The 21,932-nt window shown below is 46.1% G+C and overlaps 2 protein-coding genes across 2 annotated transcripts; one reads left to right on the top strand and one right to left on the bottom strand.

Annotated features, from left to right (window-relative positions):
• Positions 1-1,589: 1,589 nt before the first annotated feature.
• LOC101767892 (immune-associated nucleotide-binding protein 9) lies at positions 1,590-5,632 on the top strand. Its single transcript, XM_004952727.2, has 6 exons — positions 1,590-1,799; positions 2,862-3,121; positions 4,037-4,305; positions 4,434-4,598; positions 4,665-4,784; positions 5,210-5,632. The coding sequence occupies exons 1-6, from the start codon at positions 1,600-1,602 to the stop codon at positions 5,420-5,422; spliced, it is 1,227 nt and encodes a 408-aa protein (XP_004952784.2). The 5' UTR covers positions 1,590-1,599; the 3' UTR covers positions 5,423-5,632.
• A 2,833-nt stretch (positions 5,633-8,465) lies between these two features.
• On the bottom strand, positions 8,466-9,572 carry LOC101777502 (putative cyclin-dependent kinase F-2). The gene has a single exon (XM_004954935.1). It carries the CDS (start codon positions 9,570-9,572, stop codon positions 8,466-8,468), a length of 1,107 nt encoding a protein of 368 aa, XP_004954992.1.
• Positions 9,573-21,932: the final 12,360 nt, after the last annotated feature.

Genomic DNA, 21,932 nt, shown 5'->3' on the forward strand with positions numbered 1-21,932 from the left:
TGATTGGTGTCGGTACTCCACAAAACAACTTGAGAACTAATCTTATTGCTGAAACTTTGAAATGTAAAAAAGCAACGTTAGTCTCACTCATTATGTCCAACAATCAAGATTGGTCACGTGCAAATTACCAGATAGCTGCTCGTATCATTTGAGTTAGTAGCATGGATTTAAATTGGGATGTTGTCAACCTGATTGAATGTAGGTATGAACTCGAAGGCAACGCTAGAACTGCTACCAAATGATTTCATTTTCTGCTTCTTTGAATCTTGGTGACTGAATGGCAATTAGTGTCTTCTATATTATTTTTATTTTTATTTTATTTTGCCATGTGATGTGTTATACTCCCTTCGTTCTAAATTGTAGGTCATTTTAGCTTTTCTATGTGCATCTAGACATATGTCTAGATGCAAAACGACCTACAATTTGGAACGGAGAGAGTACACTTCTACATAAATTCCTTATCTCCCTCTCATATGTTTTTAGTTACCCAATCATCTGTAGAAAAATCAACAACTTAATTTCTGCATTACAGGAACGGGCGTCTGATTCTGGATGGTAAGGATATGTTCTAACTTAGCATGCTGTGGGGTGGATTACTGATGTGAGCTGGCTGGAGCAAGTTAAAAAAAACTCTCCTGGCTGTTAGGGAACTACTTCTACTTTATTTGTGCAGAGTTTTAAAGGCAAGAATAAAGCACTTGTCCAGGGGAGTGGGGGGTTTGCAGCAACAACGGATCTTAATAGGTGAGCGCGTTTTTCTTTTTCATCTTTCTTTCTTCTCTCAGCGATGTGTTTGGTTGATGAGCATATGGAAAAAAGATATTGTCCAGCGAATATTGCTGATTATATAATACTGCATGCATGTCTGCACCCAGTCCCATAATCGAATAATTTCTCTTTTTTAAATCGAGTTGTCGTTATGTGACGATGATGTGAGCATTAGTGTGAAACATTTTAGAATGTGTTGAAAAAAGTTCCTAATTTGTTTTCTCATTTTCAACCAATCATATGACACACTGAACAGTGGCGGAGGTTGACCAAGCCAACAGGGGGCGGCTTATGTTAATTTACCTGCAAACCTTGTTGGAAGTGTTAAAACTACTGTTTGATCAGTGCAAAGTTTGCTACTGTTTGATCACGTTAAATGTGAATATATTGTTTAAGTAGAGGATAAGCCTGTTTGATTGAGTTGTAGTTTTTGAAATTTTTTTTCTAAAAAGCTACTGCTGACTTTTGGTTCTAAAAAGCTAATATTAGCTTTTAGAAGATGTGTTTAGCTTTCTGAACTCAGGAAGCTACGAGAAACCCATAAAACTGAGTTTTTCAGTTTTCCGCTTTTCTAAACTTGTAGCTTTCCAAAAGATGTACGATAAATTCATTATTGAACTTCTAACTTTTTAGATTAAAAAGCTGCCATAAAACTCTATTTTTTTATAGATTAATGTCATCAATTTATTTGGCAAACCAACCGTGACGTTGGCAAACCGCTTTCCTTGTTTGCCCCGGCAACACGTCCTTGCAGGAATACAAATGCAGCAGATCCGACGGATGGGTTCCACTCCACGGACGGTACGCCACGAACTCCAATTTCCAAACGCGATGCAATGTAAACACGTCAGGAGAACGTCGGCACGGGCGTTACAAGAAAGTCACAGCGGGTCCGGGGCCCCGGGGGAGATAAACATAAACCGACCGCACCTCACCTCACCTCCCCTCACCCGAGTACCTGAACACGACTCGCGCAGCTACTCCCTGCTCGCCTCCTCTCGCCCGCCGCGCCGCCGGTTCTTCGCAAGCAAGTAATTAGTCCTCCCCTCGATCAGTTAGTTGATTAGATCGGCTTTTGATCGTTATTGTCCGCGAGAGTTCCTCTTCGTTACTGTCAAGTCTACTCCTTCTGGTTAATTCCGCGCGCAATCTAATCTTGATAGATTGGATTGTCGGCGCTATGGTAGATTGGATTTTTTGGGCAACATAGTGTATAGGCGTCTTGATTGTTGATTCCGGAAATTCATTTATGCACCTGGTGATTAGGATTTAGAGTCACGGTCCACTCTGTGGTTATCGGTGAGCAGCTGGAGTTTTTTTTAGTATGTAATTGATAGCTCTGCAACCTGTGGGATAATCTGTGCTGCATCGTCAGTTTACTCTACCTATGGAGCCTTTGGTGATTGATTATTTTCTTTCGATAGGTTCTTACATTGAAATTGCTCATTCGACCTAATCTGGTAAAAGCTGTAATTTTTGGTGTAGCATGCATGGGATTGTTTTGGTTTCTAATTTATTTGTTTGATAAATTGATCATGGAGCTTTTTGTCGATACAAATTTGCATTTTCCCTAGACAATTTGGTGTAAGGCCTTGTAGGGTAATGGTAACTTGTACTTATCCCCATTGCATATATTATTCTTTTGACTGTATATGATCAAATATGTAGGATTGATCAGTTGTTGCGTTTTGCTAGGTGATATATCATCTCTTATTCTTGCTAGGTGCATTTTTTTCCTGAAACATCAGAAAACATTATAAACAGAAATAAAAAGGTTAATCTACTGAATTTGGACTCTTTATCTTTTATTTTCTTGCTGCACAGGACTTTTGAGCTGAGTGTTTTTTTCCTACCATAACATAAATAAGAAAAAAAAGTTCAAGTTAACCTGTGCTGGCTGATTATTTAGAAATTTGACCGTAGATCATTTATGCAACTTAAACTGCATGGACTATACTCGATTCCTAGATTTTTTATGTGGAGGGGCTTTTCTTTGATCAGTTCAACTTTTGCTTTTTTGTTACAAAACTTGAATGTGGTCCCTCATTTAAGATAACTGGTGCCAGTCCTGATGTCCTGATTTCCCTTAATAGTTTTGTAAGGCGTAAGGCATTACCATCAACTCTTGCAATGGGTGGAAACCAGTATGACGATGACTGGGTGTTGCCCAGTGCTGATATCACTCTTGTTCTTGTTGGGAAACTTGGCTGTGGAAAGAGTGCAACTGGAAATAGCATCCTTGGACAGGAAGTATTTGAATCAGAATACTCCCATGTTAGTGTTACTAATACTTGTCAGATGGGAAGCACCACCCTGCACGATGGCCGCACGATCAATGTTATTGATACACCAGGTAAGAATTCCCTGTTTGATGTTATCGCTGTCTGTTCAATCTGTTGGCTTTTTGGCATTGTGAATTTGAGATACCTTTATTTGATCTTGTGTTGCATGTCACTCTTACCTTCTTTTTTCTGGTTATGTTGTTATGATTAATTGATTATCATTTATCATAGAAGTATCATTATCATTCATCCTTGAATATGGGAAATTAGTATGTTTATTCTTTGGGTTTTGAACTTTGTAATTCGCATTCAGTGGAGAAGCCATCTGCTATTAATGCAGCATGGTATTGTATAGCGTGCTGTTTACATGTAGTTCCGTTCACTATCATTTATCTTGATAAAAGTAGAAATTAGCTATTTCATATGAAGAAGTCCCACAGTTACAATGCATTGTCTGTCTACGTGCCATCAGTTTTATGGGGGAAAAAAAACTAGACCAACCTAGGAGGATTTTATATATTAAGAAGAAACCCAAATTCTCCTCGACCAGGACTTGAACTTGGTCTAGGTGTACATCCACACCCTCAACCAACCGAGCTAGGCTCAGCTATGAAAGTCGCAGACTTAAAATGCTTTATGAACCAGAAGGATTCACAGGTGTTTATCTTACATGGCATACCATAGCATACATCATATTAGTTATCCTTCCTTTGCTTTCATAATCTATCAATTCATTGCATTCTTTCATGTTCAGAAGTAAAAATAACCTTACTATGTTATGCTTTATATCTTATATATTATATATTGTCTGTTCTTAGATATGAAAAATGTGTGTAATACTACCTTTCAAAACCAGAGAATCATAGATAGTATTGCTGTTGACGATCCTATTATATGTATAATACTTAAACACGCACAATGATCAGTCTCTCTCTCGCATCTGATATCCATGATTTCTTTTGGCTAATTACTAAAATGTACTATAGGGTTATTTGAAGTCAAGGTTACAACTGAGGATGCTGGTAAAGAAATTGTGAAGTGTTTGAACATGGCTAAAGATGGGATACATGCAGTTCTGATGGTTTTTCCTGCCACACATCGGTTTTCTCAAGAATCTGAAAGTACAATTGAGAGCATTAAGGCATTCTTTGGGGAAAAGATTGTTAACCACATGATTTTAGTTTTTACATATGGAGATGTAATTGGTGAATCTAAATTGAAGAAAATGCAAAATAATGCCCCTGAGTGTTTGAAGGTTACCTTTTACTCCCTTTTTCTTTCTTTTTCTAATGCCATGCCGATATAAATCGATTTCTCACCTCTTTTTCATCACCTAAGTCATGAGCTTTTGTGCAAAATAGTAATGTATGTTTTGTTTAACAGAAAGTTGTTGAGCTATGCCAAAACAGGGTGGTGCTCTTTGATAACATGACCAATGACCGAAGGCTCCAAGAGCAGCAACTTGACAAACTGCTTGATTTGGTGGACTCAATTAGTGCAAATAATGGAGGAAAACCATTTTCAGATCAAATGTTCACTCGCATTAAGGTGATTGGATAAATTTGCTGATATTCAGTAGATTTTTGTTTCTCATTTGTCTCTTGTCTTGTGTAGGAGGTGCATGATAGAGAAAAGGAGATGCGTACCATTGGATATTCTGAAGAGCAGATATCTGAGTTGAAGAAGGAGATACATAGAACTCGGGATGAACAACTTGCGCACATAACCAGCATGGTAAGAGCTATATTCAAAACCTTATTTCAAAATTTAAGACTTATTTAGAATGGCTTGCTATTTCGGTTAATAGCATTGGACACTCGAATGTGCTTGAAAGTCAAATATGGGCAACATGTGTAGATTCTAGAACCTCAAGATCTGTTTGAACTAGCGTTGGCTGTTGGATATTCTTGGGAATGTCAACTTTATTTTGTTAAACTGTCATCAATCTTAAATGGCTGAAAGCCTGGAAGTCATTGCTTGAGCGGCATGAGTGCCGTTTGCTTCTATTCTGTAAACTCTTTCCTTATTAATCGAAAGGCAGAGCTCTAGCCATTTTATGTTAAAAAAAAAGAAAGGGCGATTGATTCTCTACTCATATGACAATTGGATGCTCTGAATATTGTTCTTACGAGTTACTTGCATTGATTTGGTGTTCACAGGTGGAGGAAAAGCTAAACTACAGTGTGGAGAAGCTGCAACAGCAACTCATGGAAGAACAGAACGCAAGGCTGGAAGCAGAGAAGGTGGCGCTCGAAGCAAGAATGAAATCAGAAGACGAGATCCAGAAGTTGAAGGAGAGCCTCAGGAAGGCTCAGATGGAGAACGAGGAGTTCCGGAGGTTGGCAGCGGAGCGCAAGTGTGCTATCCTCTAAGGAGTAGCCGCGGCATCTGGGATTTCCAATTTTCAATGGATGGAGGGCAGATTAAACTTTTGCTACCGTGCCGACGTCTCGTATCTGTACATTATTACTAGTATATCATCACAAACACGCGACTAGTCAGCTGGTGTTCTTGCGAATGGTAATACATCTAATCTATATCATCGTTATGCTTGTTTGCCGTGTTCTGGGCGGCTACCTACAGTGCATGGTGATTGATGAATGCCAGCCATATGCTTTTTTTGTTTTTTTGCGAGTAGCCATATGCTTTTTCAAGGCAGTGCCGCTTGCAGCAATATGTTTTGACAGCCAACAGCTTTGTCTGCTTTGCACCACGGTGGACCAGGCTGCACAGCAGGGTGGGCTCACTTGTGGAATTGTTTTCATTCAGGGCCCTTTTTTCACCTGTACTGAGGCACATGTAGCCCAAACTGCCTTCCACTTTATTAGAGGGAACAAATGTCTTCGTATTTGCTAATACTCTATCCGTCCCAAATTATTACACTCCGGGTTTGTTAATAAATCATACTTATGTATCTTTAATCAAATTTATTAAAAGATATGATATTATTTATGATACTAAATTGGTTTCCTTCAATCTGCCGTAAAATATATTTTGATACTGAGTATACTTTGTATGATATATATTGTTATAATTTTCTATAAAGTTAGTTGAAGTTAGACAAGTTTGATTCAAAACAAACTTAGAAGTGAATATGATTTTAAACGGAGGGAATACACGAATATGTATTTGGGGCAAAGCAAGTGTGAAATTATGCACGTGAAACACAAAACATATTATCAATGTACAAGGCTACCGTGTGGGCTCAGGTCAGTGTTGGCTAGCCAGGGCTACCTTGTGGGCTGAGATTGCCCTTTTGTTTCGGTTTGGCCTTTTAGAAGAGTAACGGGCTTTGGTTTGGCCTTTTAGAAGAGTAACGGGCTTCGGCCCAATGGGGGAGAGATGCAACAGAGACTCGGCTTCGCTCCTGGCCGACCATGGCCGAGCTCCTGCCTCCTGGAGTCCACGCCGCCGACGGCACGAGCAACGGAGCAAGGACGGTGGACGGTGATGGACGGGAAGCAGTGGAATCCTCACGATACGGGTAACCCATCTTGCACCAGCGGTCCGCCATTGTTAACCATCGAACGCCCCAAAAATCCGTAACGGAAGAACACGAATAGACTCCAAGTTGCAGTCGGAGACGCAGTGCTGGTTCCATGTCGGAGTCGGAGGGTTCGGAGGCACTGCGCGGGGTCTATGAGCCAGAGGGCAAGGCCAGGAGGCCAAACAACATCGATTGCTTAGGACTTCTTAACAAGGTTTCTTAGCGCGCGGCGATGCGTACTCATGGCGCGCGGTTCCATCGAACGCTCCAAATTTTGTATAACTTTTTTCCTAGCAACAATTTGGATGATAAATTCGGTAATACAAACTTATACGCGTAAACATTTATCATAACTTTAACTTATACGTACATACAATATTTACTTGTATAGAAAAATAATTGAAAAAGAAAAAAGAAAAAAACAGGGCAGCACATATTGTGATAAATAAACACTCCGTACCTGGTAAGGACCTTAACCTACTTCCTCCAACATCCCAACAATGACATCCGGCTCATCGAACATTTCACGCCACAGCCCACAGGTTCACTCCGGGTTTACACATCAGGCAGACACTGATCACGATGCACCAGAACATTGTCCTCCCGGGCACCACCGCGGACCACGCCACCTTCGCTACTTGGAGGCATTGCGCGGCAAGCATGATCGCGAGAGCGTAGAAAATGAGGCGCTGCTGGAGTCTGTCCCGCCTCGCCACGCGGAGGTAGCCGGCGACGCGCTCCCTGTACGGCGCCGGCGCCGCGCCCCAGTACGCGTCTGCCAGCTTTCCCCTCAAGAAGGCAACCTTCTCGTCGTACTCCAGCCACAAGCACATGCCGAGCCTCCGCAGCGAGGCGTGCCGCTTCTCGACCGTGTCGGTCTTGGTTCTAAGCACGTAGAAGTGGAAGAAGCGTGTCTTCTTCATGTAACGGTTGCGACAGAGGGACTACACGCTGAAGCAGTTGCTGATGAGAAGGGTCGTGCCAGGGTGGGAGCCAAACAACCCTCACTTGCCGATCTGGAAGGCGAGCCGCTTCGGCCCAATGGGAGCCGTGATCTCCCGTACGCTTGCGCACCTGCTGCGTCTCTCCAACCAGAATGCTCTGTTTTCTACCAGTGTCACCAAAGTAACAACATAGTTCTAAGCCTCATCACCAAAGTAACCACAACATCACAAGCTGAGCTACATCGAGCAGAATTATGTAGTAATGAAAATCCATTAGCTTCGGTTTGGTGTTAATTTAAGAAAAAGCAGTTCGTGATGACTGACCCAAACGCAAGGAAGGATATTATTGATAAGTGATAACCACAGTTTAAATAAGGCTGGTGAAGCTCATGCATTTCACTCATCATCTACCGGCTCCAGTACCAACTACCTAAATTCAGTACGTTGACCCAATGAAAGAATGAAGATAATTTGTTACCCTGATTTGGCTTTATGATATATGTTATTAAAATAAAGTTTTGGCAGACTTATGTAGCACCGAATTTCCGCTTTTCGCTTGAAAATTCTTCTCCGAAATGGATTTGTGGGGATCGTTTTTGTTGCACTAATGAATCATATCCCAGTCCACAGAATATTGGGTGTGGAATTTCTATCATCTTGTTTTTGCAATACTAGCCTATCAACTCGTCATTCCGCCTGGGAGGGAAGTTTGAGATAAATAAGTATTAAAGGCTCATGAAAAACTCAGGACCCAAGCTAATAATACAAATTTTCTTACCTTATTATTTTCTCTCATTTGTTAAATATTCTAACATAATAGTAATATACATAATAGTAATATATATGTACTTGTCTATAGATTTGGAGGTTATTTTAGAACATTTTTATAATGGAAGAGCTATTTTTCTAAGATGTCTGGTGAGAATTAATGTGGAGACTCCAAAAGAAATATTCGATTACTAATATAAGATATGATTATGTTTATTATTTAAATGAAGTATCTATGTCCGTGCATGTTAAACCAATATGCATCCTCCGTCTCTTGGTCTGCAAGGACATCGGCGATGCAAACTCTTCTTTCTTTGGCAGCTCCAGCACGTCGATCTTGTCGAACCATGGGTGTTTGAGCGCCACGGCTGCCGTGAGCCTCTTCTCCGGGTTGCACGTGAGGAGGCCGCTGAGGACATCGAATCCTTCCTTGGACAGCTTCGACTCGGGAATCAGCTCGCGTAGGTTGTTTTCCCACTGCATGTCCAGCTCCGGCATCACCATGGTGGCGAAAGCCGTGGATGAGAACCACGGCCATGTACTGTCATCAGGCGTGCCCGGCACGTCGAAGATGGCGCAGAGCTGTCCTTCACCGTAGAAGCCTTGGAACAGAGGACTCCCGTTGTTGATGAGCTCTACCATGACGCAGCCGAGGGACCAGATGTCGACGCGCTCGTCGTAGTCGGGCTTCTCCAGCAGCATCTCCGGCGCCATGTACCACAGCGTGCCGGCCGGCTTGTACGGCGGCCGCTCGTCCGTGGACATGGCGAGGCCAAAGTCGCAGAGCTTGACGATGCGGTGATCGTCGCCGACGAGGATGTTGGCGGGCTTGATGTCGCGGTGCACGATGTGGCCGCCGTGCATCTTCTTGGCGCCCGTGAGCAGCAGCCACATGGCGGCGCGCACCGTGGACTCGGGCAGCGGCGGGCTCCCGCGGGGGCGCTGGCGGAGGAGGTCGTGGAGGCTTGGGCCCACGCACTCCATGACGAGGCTGAGGTCAAAGGCATCCGGGCGGCGGACGACGCCGTGGAAGCCGACGACGAATGGGTTGGCGCCGCCGCCGCTCGCCTCCTTGAGGAAGCGCGCCTCGCGCAGCAGCGCAGCGTGCCCGCCGTGGGCCTTGCCGACGCGCTTGATGGCGACGATCCGGCCCGTGGCGCGGTGGCGAGCCTTGACGACCGCGCCGAAGGCCCCCTCGCCGAGGCGGCTGATGTCCTCGTATTGCTCCACGCTGCCGACAGCGATGCGCCTCCTCTTGAGGCCGGCCGGCCCCGCGGCGGTGTGGTTGCGGACGGTGACGGTGGGCTCTACGCAGGCGGCCATTGCGAGCGGAAGAAGGCGAGGCGGCGGATGGATTGCTCGTCCTAGGCTGTGGAGGGAGAGGCGACGTGAGCAGGTCGAGCGGACGAGGCAAGTCGAGTATTTACGATAGGACTGAATCCGACTGGAGTTGACAAACATCGTTGCAACCGCCGGATGCGATCCGCTGATGTTCGAGCCTAACTAGGAAAGCTTCGCATCGGATGATGGCGTGCCCGTGACGCATATCTCTCGGCGCGCTTGATGCCTTGATCTGCGAAACCAGGAGCGGGCACATGGCCGAATCGAATTAGAAGGTTCAGTTTGCAGATTCGGGAAGCTTTAACATTCAGTTTGCAGATCGCTCTTCCTCTCGGCCTCAGTGATCATTGTTTGAAATTTCTTTGCAATGTCTGAAATTCTGAACTGTAATATAGTCTCTGAATATTATGGGGACCGATTAGACAATGTGCTTCTGCAGCAGATACATTACTACAAAATTTGAAGTTGACCTGATCCTACAGCAGATACTGGCAGGATTTTGCTCTGAAACTTCTTACTCCACTAGAAACTGAAGACTGAAACTCTAGGAGTGAAGCCACAAGGGGAGAAAGTTCAGTTTAACGCAGAGATGAGTGCCCACATTCCCAGTTTCTCTGCGTCACTTCTCTCTTTGCTAGTTTACAGGACGCCTTGTTCCAGATTTCTTACGCCAACGTCACCGGCTCAGGCAAAAACATAATTTGCATCTGAATTCTGTTTAAAATTGATCTGCCTTATGAACATACAAAAGATTTAAAATTGGTACAGTGACCAAACTGATCTCTGTTAACAACAGTACTGATCACTTTGAAAATGGTGGTTTCAAATTTGCAATATTTTCATGTGTTCTCTGAACCTCATAGAGGCACTCCTATGATTACTAACTGGCAAAAGGTACAGACTCGCTAGCATTTTACAGACTCAATTTTACAGGAAAGACATTTTCAGTGCTTGATCCCTCATGCGAAACCATTTGCTGCACTTGGACTGCAACTTTGTCTGAAAGAGCTTTCGCTTCCAATGTGGCATGCACATCATATACGTACTGACTGACAAGAACACAAACAAAATTCAGGGCAATGTCATGCACTTCAGTTGTTTAACAAAATTGCAGAGCTACTTGCAGTTCCCTTTCCCTCCACATTTTCTCATCCGGTTTGGGATCGGCAAAGGCAGTATTAAACTGCAAATCGACTTCAAAACCCAAGGGCACTTGCGTCAGGTGCATTGGGACATTATATTCCATTGGCTGGGAGCCTAATTCTAGTCATCATCTCACTAGGAAAGAAACTAGTTCTGCAGTTGATTGCATTATCAGCAATTAGCTGAGTTGGTGGTCACATTTCTGGGACTCATCCACGCAGGTGAAAGATAACAGTGTTCTGGTGATCTAACTCCCATGTGCACCACAGCCAGGAAACATCAATTAAAAAGTCTAATTCTGGACTAGATCGACGCCCATTTCAAGCAATGAGAAACGAAATATTGCAACTCGTGCATCATGCTTAGAACTGCATCCAGTTAACACGAGGAAAAAACAACAACGTTAATTCCTGCATCGTTTCCACAATTGCACCTGATGAAACTAGTAATCCGGTTGGAACCGAACAACTCACATAGATCAACAGTCAAGGCATGATTACATCAACGAAGAATCAATCATTGAATCAGCAGAAAAACCTAGTACTACGCAAGATCCCCATGAACAGTCAAGAACACAGGCAAACGACCGATCAACTAACAGCCAAAGCAAACAGAGCCCTACAGGCTGCTGACTCCGCGCCGCTAAAAAACCAGGTCTAGCTCCGGGAACATGAAGCAGAGGGCGGTGTAGGCGTACGCAGCGGCCACCCCGGCGAGATTCTCCGCGATCACGAGGTAACTAACCGTGGGCCGCGTCGACGAGGCCGTCCACGCCCGGGTGATCCAGCAGGATGTAGGCCGCCAGCAGGGCGCAGAACACCACCAATATGAATGCCAGGATGACGACGTTGAACCGCAGGTCGCCGCTCCTCCACCTCCACCTCCACCTCCACCTCGGGGCTTCCGCGACCACCACACCGCCGGGAGCGGCAGCCAGCGCCGGAACCACGACCGGCCGACCACGCGGAGAGACCGGCGCCGCAACCACCACCTCCTGCTCGACCAAACGATAGAGGGGAGCGTACTTGTTGGACACGCCCGTCCTCGCGGGGATCGGGTCGCCCAAGAGCTGCCCGTCGACGCCGTACGCCGGGAGCGTCCCTACGGCGGGGACAACGAACTTCGCCGGCGCCATGAGAGCGGGCGACGGGAACCGGAGAAGAGGGGCAGAGGTCCAAGGTGGTGGGCTGTTTGCTCTTGTGGCGGTGGTGGTGTTTGTGCAGAAGAGGGACGGCGACGGGGACGGGGGTTATATAGGGAACGGTGGGCGGTGGATTTTACAGCGTCTCGTCCGACGAGCAGCAAGAGTTTACCGTCTAATCTCCACTGACAACCACGAGTCATTTCAGTTTCACCCTCCGGTGCGAGGTGAATAGTTCGTTACGTACGGCTGCCGCCAGGCTGGCTATTTCAGAGCACGCCGCTGCGACACGACGCCTAACAGAAACAACCACCAGCCCGTCGGTCGAACACCCACCGAGACTAGAGAAGTAGAGAGATGGCTGCGCCGCGCGCCATGGACGGTGCGAGTCCGGGAGCGGGCGCTCGAGGCGGGGGGCCGTTGCGACCACGCCCGTGGGCTGCTCCGCGGGGCGGTGGCGCTCCTCGCATTGCCGATGCACATCGCCGACGCTCCGGCCGGGCGCGCGCGGGACGAGCTTGTGATCGCCGCGCTCCTCGACGCGGGCAGCGGCCTCGCCTTCGCCGCGGCCATGACGGCGGTGGCCGAGCTCCTCGCGCTCCGCGGCGCCGCGGCCGACCCGAAGTACGACTACGGCGTGCATGACGTGCACGCACCTCTATCCTCTGCAACTGCCTCACCGGCGCGCCGGACAGCGTCGCTCTGGCACAACGCGTCATCCCCAAGCAGCAGGCCGTGGCGCGGCGCGCGGAGGGCGAGTGGCCGGCGGCGGCGTGGGCGCAGCTAGCGATCTCGCGGCGAGAGGCCTCCATCGATGACCTTGAGATGCGGCTCGCTCTCACACCAAGCTCCCGGCCGCCAGAGCGTTCGAGCCGTGTACGCGATCAACGCCATGAGGTGGCGCACTGGCGCGGGCACATCGGCCGCGGCAAAGCGCCGCTGGTTCATCCGGGGCATCCCAGCGCTGGAAACTGCGCAAGAATGGACCCTTGTTGGATGCTGCCGTGCCAGAGCCCAGATGTACGCGCAAGAACGCCATGAGGGCTCCGACGCAGAGGCCTCCGAGAGCGGCGGCGGTGGGGATGCATCGGCTGAGCAGAGGGTAAGTGGCACCGTCACGCCTTCCAGGCAACACCAGGCGCTGGTCGGTGAGCCGCTTGGCGACGTCCCTCGCCGAGGACTCCGAGGCGATCACCCAAGCCTGGGACAGAAGCGCGCACGAGGCCAGCAGCAGCACGGCGTAGACGAGCGCGTACGTGGAGCGGGTCGGCGGCGAGCCTCGCCGGCCCGGTGACTTGGTAGGCTAGGCCGCCGACCGGGACTACGGCGGCGTGGCTGGCCTCCTTCCAGACGCCGAGCTGGCTGTAGTGGTGGAGTAGCTGCGACACCATGTAGAGCGCCGAGACCGCGGCGGAGTGGAGCACGATGGGCATGGTTGACGTGTAGAGAAGCTTCATCGGGAAGGAAAAAACGGAACCGGTCTCGGCCAAAGCATGTAAAGTTGTAAACGTGTCGGTGCACCGATACATAGTCCGTACTGGAAACCTCCATTATACACATCATATATATGTCCGGTGGTGGTGAAGCCGGCCGAAAAAGAGCAAGAGATCCATCGACTTCCCATCCATGGACAAGACGGAGCAGCAGGAACAGGAACGCAAGGCACGGCCGATCACGGCTTCCACGTGGCCGAAGCGGCTCGCCTTCAAGATCGGCAAGCGAGGGCTGTTCGGTTCCCGCCCCGGCGCGACCCTGCTCATCATTAACTGCCTCGGCGTGTGGTCCCTCCGCCGCGACCGCTACGTCAAGAAGACGCGCTTCTTCCACTTCTGCGAGCTCAGAACCAAGGCCGGCGCGGTCGAGAAGTGGCACGCCTCGCTGCGGAGCCTCGGCATGCGCTCGTGGCCGGAGTACGACGAGAAGGTCGCCTTCTTGAGGGGAAAGCTGGCGGACGCGTACTGGGGCGCCGCGCCGGCGCCGTACAGGGAGCGCGCCGCCGGCTACCTCCGCGCTGCGAGGCAAGACAGGCTCCAGCGGCGCCGCGCCTTCTGCACTCCCGCGGCCTTGCTCGCCGGGCTCTGCCTCGAAATAGCGATGGTGTCGACGGTGGTGCCCGCGAGGATAATGTTCTGGTTCATCGTGGTCTCTGTCTGCGTGCTGTGTAAACCTGTAGTGGACCTGTGGCGTGCAACGTTCGATGAGCCGGATGTCATTGTTGGGATGTTGGAAGAAGTAGAAGTAGTTTGAGGTCCTTGATTATCCGATGTTTATACGGGATTTGGTATATATGGTGTACGGCGACGAGTTCATGATTTCTTACTTTCTTTTTCAGTCTACATGTTTGGACGGCTGATCTTCGTCCAGCGATCAGAAGATTGTATTCTACCTCCGCGGTCGTTTCTTCTCATTGTTTGGCCTGGCACCATGTCAACCTCTCCGTTTTCAGCTCCCAGATCACCGCTTTTTCCTGGCACCCGGACTCCCCTCCGTGCTAGAATGTCGCTGAGGTCCTGTTTGGATCCTTGGAATTTAATCATAATTTAGACATAAATTAATTAAGTTAATATAATTTACTTGTATGTGGAATATATATTTGTATATTATTGTTGGCCATATGAGAGAAATACTTATGTGCTACACTTCTGCTACATGGAAGCGAGTTGAAGAGCGTGCTATAAGAATTGAATTCCATTCTAATAATCATAATCTATAGAATCAATTTCCATCTCCCACCCTATGAATTTAAGATATACTTATATCTAAACTTTGGAAAGTTGTGGAATGCTACATTCCAAGATAAATTAGCCTACTTCATTAAGTAGATTTCAATTCCTTCAAAATGAAGGGATCCAAATGGGACCTAAAAAATTTTAAATCCTAACTAAGAGACACTTTTTGTTTGACATGGCAATTTAGAGAAAATATTTTGTTAAATGGCCCGTGCGTACCGCTCGATCAATTACGGAATTGATAGATGAGGAATTCCAGTTGGAATCGGAGAGGAATGTAATTAATGTCGGGGATCCACAAACCGTCCAAAGTTAGGATGACAAGTTTTGTGGACAAAATTTAAATCTTATAGTGACATGTTTTTTTAGAATGAAGTAGGTATTAGGCAAGCCAGATAAATAATCAATCACAAATAAAACATTTTTTCTACCATTAACTAATTGATTTTTGCGTTCATGTCGATCCATTCCAATCCTAAATTTCCACATTGGGGGTTGAAGCTATTTATGGTGGATCCTTATTATATTTTTCCCATCTTACTATATTTAATATTTATCCACAATCCCATAATTTACATATTAAAGGCCGATGTTCCGGATTAATAATTCCTCTAATCAAAGGTTGGATTCTTTGAGTCTCAAGGTTACGTGCCATTTTTTCTCTTGAAGTCTTATCACACTAATTTCCCCCGATCCTTGACATACAAAAGAGTCGCATGACAGCCTGATTAGGGCGGGTTAGAGCCCGGAGATGCTATGCGCACACTTGCGGTTGTGGGTATAGGGAGCGACGAGAGAAAAGGAGGGTAAGACGATGATTAGATGGGGTGGGAACACCTGCTGATATGCTACTGTTGGATTGAGAACAATCTGAGAGCTTAGATCATATCAGAGGTTTAGGTTGGTCGAAAAAATAATTTTATAAAACTCACGCTTTATAGTATTGATTAGGTATACATCAGAGGTAACAGCGATGGCGTGAATAATCTTAGATTAGCTATAATTTAGAGACTAGGTTTACGGCCTCTTTGGTATGGTTTTTCCAACGGCCCCTCACGCGACTTCTGGTTAAGTTGTACCACCAAAAAATATCTTCAGACTCGAAGCCCTCCCGGAGGAGCCACATGCGCAAATGTACTGGAGGGACGGAGACCGCGGCTCCCGTCATTCGTTACCAATATACCCTTGGAGTTTGTCAAAAATTACACCCATTTTGCCACTGCCCCCCTCTGAACAACCTACAACCCTTTCTCTCTCCCCTGTTTGCTCTCGCCTTCCCTCTCGTGTTGAACCGGCGGCGACGAGCCATGGACGACCAACGAGCAACGATGGCGGCCGAAAAGGACATGCTGGCAGCACAAACCAGCAGATCCGCGTAGGGGCACAGGATTTGGCTGGCGGAGCCTCGGAGGTGTCGGCACCACGCCATACGCCTTTATGTGGCGCGGAGGCAGGAGGCGGGTGCAGGCCGGCGGGGTTGGCGGGAGGCAGGTGCGGGCCAGCGGGGATGGTGGGAGGCGGGTGGTGGTCGGCGGTGGGAGGTAGGGGGCTGGCCAGAGTCGGAGGTTGGCGTTCGGTCGCGGGAGGAAGAAGATCGGGAGCCGGATAAGGAAGAGAGAGAAGGGGAATGAGAGAAAAATAAAGGGGAAAAGGAAGGAAAATAAATAGGATGAAAAAAAGAAAAGGAAAGGGTCTTATGGGTATTTCGCCTTCTCTTTCCACTCTAAACTATCGGAGGAGCTGTTTTGCTAAACATTTTTCTAAATAGACAAGTCGAAGAAGAAAAAAATCTCTATCGGAGAAGCCACAACCGGAGCTCTACCAAACGTGCCCTTAATATAGTCATAGAGAAAAAATCAATTGTTTCCATTCTATGTTCCAAACTTTGTTATCCATACAGGTTGGAAACATTAGCAGGTTAGAATTATTTACTTTGTATCAATATAAATAGATGTTGCCAAGATTATTAAGGACGTTATTATTTTTTTAAAAAAAAAGATATTAAGGACGTTATTAACAGGTTAGAATTTTTGTTATCCATACTATACGGGTGGGTTGAAAATTTTTCTAGTGCCGATAGCAAAAATGCTCAAAGTGTATAGTAAGCTAGGCCCCAAATAAATATAGAAAAAACACCACTGCACCAAGTTCACCACCAAAATCGGATAACTGAAAGAGCAGGCGTCCCATACATATATATCACCGACCTCCCCTTCTCGCCTGTCTCTCTCCAGAACACCACTGCGCATGCACCAAGTTCACAGCCACTGCATCAACAAAGGCATGCCTCCCTTCGTTGTCCCATCTGCAGGCCCGCTCCCGGCGTACGGCTTCTTGCGCCGCCGGAGGTTGCTACCACTCGGCGACGCGCGCAGGGCTAGGAGCGGCGTCTTCAACTCCTTCTCCGCGCTGCGAGAGGTCCAGGAGGGCGAGATCACGCAGGAGGTAGCTGCGGCGCCGCCGGCCGGCGGCAACAGGCGGCGCCACTCACGTCGACGAGGTCGCCGCGGCGCCGCGGGAGCTCGTGGGTGGAGCGCCGCCGTGGCGCGGTTCGTTGCCGCCGTCTTCGTGCTCCTGGTTCTCGTGATCTTTGCATGTACATGTACGTCGTCCCATTCTTGGTTGGAGCTTAACGTTCTTGCGATCGAGCGTGTTGGGTTTGGGGTTCTTTAATTTGCTGCCTTCCTGCAATCCGGGCGTCCGGATCTCTGGTGTGGTGTTATTGAGTTCTTGCAGAAATTTTCTGGCGTGTCTAGGGCTGTCGGTACGTGCGGCGTTGTTGATCGAGTTCTTGCAGTAATCGGATGTGTCGGGTTGGTTTGGTGGTCGCGCGCGCCAGAGTTGTTGCAATAGTCAATCGCTCGTCTCGATCGGGTTCCTGGGGACTGGGGCTCTTGCGATCGAGCTGCACCTGTGGCAGGCTCTCTCGCCGCTGAGGAAGAAACTAGGTTATTGGGATTCACACTTCGTTCATTAGCAGAGTTGCAGTAGTGGACGATGCACATAACTCTGACAGCGGATTTTTCATTAGACTGTCGATATCTGTTATTATAATGTGCATGCTCTTAATTTGTTGGATGGTGCTTTGCATTTGCTGGAGCAATTTACAAACTGATCACTGAAATATTTTGCAGATGCAGCAGGAGGAATGCGGCGCTGATTCTCGGAGTGGGGAGGGCTACTTTGCGTGTACAGGGAGAGGAGGGCAACGTCGAGAATTATATAAGATCATGATGTGATGAATAATTTCTCTAGACGACAAACATGGCGGTAGAGAGGGTTATCCTCTTTTGCCGTCTGCAGTTCCTTACTGTTTTTTGTTGTAAGGAACCTGCAAGTAGGTGTAGAATCCCACTGCATGCGTCTATGTTGTCTGGAACATAGCTAGCGCGCGGGTGGCCTATGCATCGACGTAACCCTGTTGCACAGAGAACATGTGATGCATGATGGTATGTAGTAGCTATAGCTGCTTCATTCTTTAGGAGCAGTATGAACTCATCAGTAACTATGCTACTAGTTTTTCATCATCCATATGATCTTGTCTTCAGGCTGAGTACTTCTGGTTTATTTCTCTTCATGGAATCCAAGTTGGCCCTCCTCCGCTCCTCGATCGATAGTAAAGCTTGTGTTATCCATATGATATGCATATATCATGTCCATGCCCTCCTAATATAGCTAGCTTCAAAAGTTTTGCTATTCTTGAATCTCTATGGATTATATCGTATAGTGCCGAACTTTGTCAAAGGAATCGGGGCTTTTGTTTTATCTGTTGCCCATGGAGACCTTTTTGGGAAGGATGTATAATTCACAATCGATATGATGTGTCAATATGCAGCAGAACATGGTGTTTGGCTAGCCACCACCATTCAACAAATGGATAATATGGCATATGAGTCGTATGTCAAAGCACTGGTTGTTTTGTTCCCCTTGTTGCAAGAAAACTATGGTTTAATCGTGACAGAAATTTTGTATGAGACGCTATGGTTTCCACTTTAATTTCAACCTTAAGAAAAAAACGAAGTCCGGAGGTCATCTTTCACGGCGTGCACCGTTGACTGCCAATATTTGGGTAGATCATGCATTTGCGAGCAAAAAGATCCTGAATGGCTTTCGTATGCTAGGATTTCTATGGTCGTACAAAACATAGAACCTAGAACCATATCTTATCTTACTATTAATAGTTGGAGACACCTTCCTTTTTGTGACGTCGATTTTAAGACTCACGAAACCTACTAGAAAAATAGGGATCAATTGACAAGCGGATTATACGGATGTAAATAGCGTAATCCTAGAGATTTTGCGAACAAATAGGCAAAACAGCATACCATCAATTTTGTAGCTAGGCTCCATTATCGTTGACAACGATGGCCATAACTTCCTTCAAAAAGTTACCAACCTCTACCACTATAGAAAATAGAGTAAAGTAACCCTCTAAATCCGCCCTAAAGATATTTCTCATCCCTCCTTTAAAAAAAAAAACTAAAGGTGGCTCATGACATCTCGCATTTTTGTTCCCCCAAATTGGGTTCAGCGTTGACAACCCCCCCCCCCCCCCCCACCCCCACCCCCAACCTCCCCCATACTGAAATTGTTGAGTTTTCACCCTTGGGGTCGAAACTTAAGAGTTTCGAATGATTTTAGGTGATGTGGTAGTTTCGAATGATTTTAGGTGATGTGGTAGTTTCGAATGATTTTAGGTGATGTGGTAAATTGGCCACGTGATCGCAGAAAAATAGTTTTTGTATTTGGAAATTTGTAGATGGTTGAAATGCTTTTGATTCACTATAGAGTATCTATAACCTAAACATATTTTATATACTAAATATTATTTTGTCTACAAATAGTTTGTAACACTAAACAAAAAAATGTGCGTGCTTATTAAACTTTTGTTCTCTATGGAACAAACTGATTTAGGTTTTAACACTCATATGTTTCATATGAGATTTTCTAAGAGTTGTTTAAAGGATTTTGGGGCGTGGTTTCCAAAATGTAGTAACATAGAATTACTTTAACCAATCTTGAAAAGTTCAATTGCACGTTGGATTATTTGGAACCATAATATAGCAACTGAGGGCAGTGGTGTGTATTCCCTCCGACCCAAATTACTATTCATTTTAGTTTTTTTAAATACCTAATTTTTACTACATATGTAGACATATATATATCTAATTACATAGCAAAAATTATATATTTAGAAAAGCTAAAATAAATTGTAATTTAGGACGGAGGGAGTACGCGGCAAGAGCACCGTTATCGGGAAGAACCTGGTAAAGAGAAAGCGTGGGAAAGCGCGGGAAGCCATCCCTCGGGCATTCATTGATTGGGCTACGAGATTGCAGCTTGTCTTGGGCCTACAGGCACTGCTACTACTGGTGGGCTCGTGAGGCCTAAACCTGACTGAGCCACATGCGGAAGGAAACCTGACTGAGCTGGAAATTTGGCCCAACTGACTTCAGCCGCCAATGTTCTGATGTAATGCTTCACCAAACCCGAACTTCTGGCCCAGGTGAAGTCCACCGCAGCCCACTTGGCAACCTACTCCTAGCCCTGTTGCCCTTCGCTAAGCCCATCCCGGGCTTAGGTGTGGTACTGTGGTATGCTTCACAGAATCACAGTTCACAAACATCTGATGATGCGTTTCAGTTTTTACTTGATTCCTACTCAAATTTCGTAGGTCCAGCACTGTAAAACACAGGTGTCTCAATGTTTTACATCAGCAAAGTGGGAGGAGTTTTTAGGTAGATTTGTATATGTGCAGCTGTTCAACAAATGAAGTGCTTGCTGTGATAACAATACTTAATTGGCCTTTTCAGCAATACTAGTTGTAAGTTTCTAAGTTATATTGTGATATACGTCCGTATCACCATGATATCCACTACCTTAGTGTCTCTTTGCATACGTTTATTTATGTTTTAATGATTTGTTTTGCCAAGTATATTCTAAGTTAACATCAGAAAATGGCAAATTGTATGTATGATGCCGCTGTGAGTCTTAGGTTATACTTTTAGGGTCGAGAATCTTCGTATACCTGCTTATTCATCTCCAGCATATGTTCTCAGTGACAATTTGTTTATCATTATCACATCCCTTATTTTCCAAAAGTTCAGATGCGTGCAGTGTGCAAACTATCTGAATGTATCGCCATCTGCCTGTTACTTGGCTGCATCGGAGCTCCCAACAATGCAAGGCTGCACAAAGGAAGCTGACAATGTTGAATATTCTAATTAAACTCTCAAGCTTCGCGTCCTGCCACTCAACCTCTCCTTGAGTGGGCAGAAATCCTAAGATTAGTCGGGGGTTAAACAATTGCATAACAGAATGGTTTTGTACTAAAAAAAGTAAATTATTCTCAAGCTATTTGATAACACATGGTATGTTCCGTGCTTTTATTTGATTGTTTCCATTATCGCAGAATCTTTATCACTAATGTTGGTGTATTCTGAGGAAGAACCTTTCTTATGTTATCCTTTCCTGAGTTGGTTGGCCTTTCACCCCACCTCCAAATCCATTGTGCCATCTCTTTTCTGTAAAGCTACAAGATACAGTGTGATATGCAAGCAACAGTTTTTTTATATGAATCTCTCTTCCGTTGTGTGTGTGTCCCAAAACATTTACTGTTTGGGTTTTCATGATTATTTTTTGTCGGGACCAAGAGATCGAGTTTTCATTATTCCACTGTGCTGTCAATTTCTACTTGATATATAAGTGTGAATTAGAAATCTTTTGCTTAGCCGCTTAGGTCAGTTGGTTAGATCTTAAAGCAAGTTTTCATGGTGCTTCTCGTTTCTTTTTCAACTGATGGCCATGTGTCTTTATATCATTGTTCTCATTCGGTTCGTGCTTGATTGTGAAAATCTATCAATAAGCAAGAACATTACCAGGGAATGGACCTTTCATCCCGAGACTCAGTGCCGGTTGCATTTTAACCCGATATTAATATAAGCATTAGTACCGGGCCTATCAGATAGTCCCCGAGGAGGCTTCCGTGACCCTTTTTAGTGTCGGGTGGGGGCTCCACCCGGTACTAAATCCTCCCCTCCCCGCACGCTCCTCCTCCTTATCCCTTCCTCCTCCTCCTCCTCCTCCGCACAATCTCCTCCTCCTCCTCCTGACCAACAATTACTCCAATACAAGTTTTTATTTATGTCATACAATTGATTAGCCATAAGTATTTTTTAATATGAATATAATGATATCATTTTTGTGTCATAAAACTATATATCAAATTGTCTTGAAAGCACACAGAGGAGGATCATGCTGTGAGCCTGGGAGTTGTGACATTATGAGCATTCTGTGGCCGATTATCAGATTATGTGGGGCTGCACATTT

The sequence above is a fragment of the Setaria italica genome, chromosome I (assembly GCF_000263155.2).
Source record: "Setaria italica strain Yugu1 chromosome I, Setaria_italica_v2.0, whole genome shotgun sequence".
Taxonomy (NCBI): Eukaryota; Viridiplantae; Streptophyta; class Magnoliopsida; order Poales; family Poaceae; genus Setaria; species Setaria italica.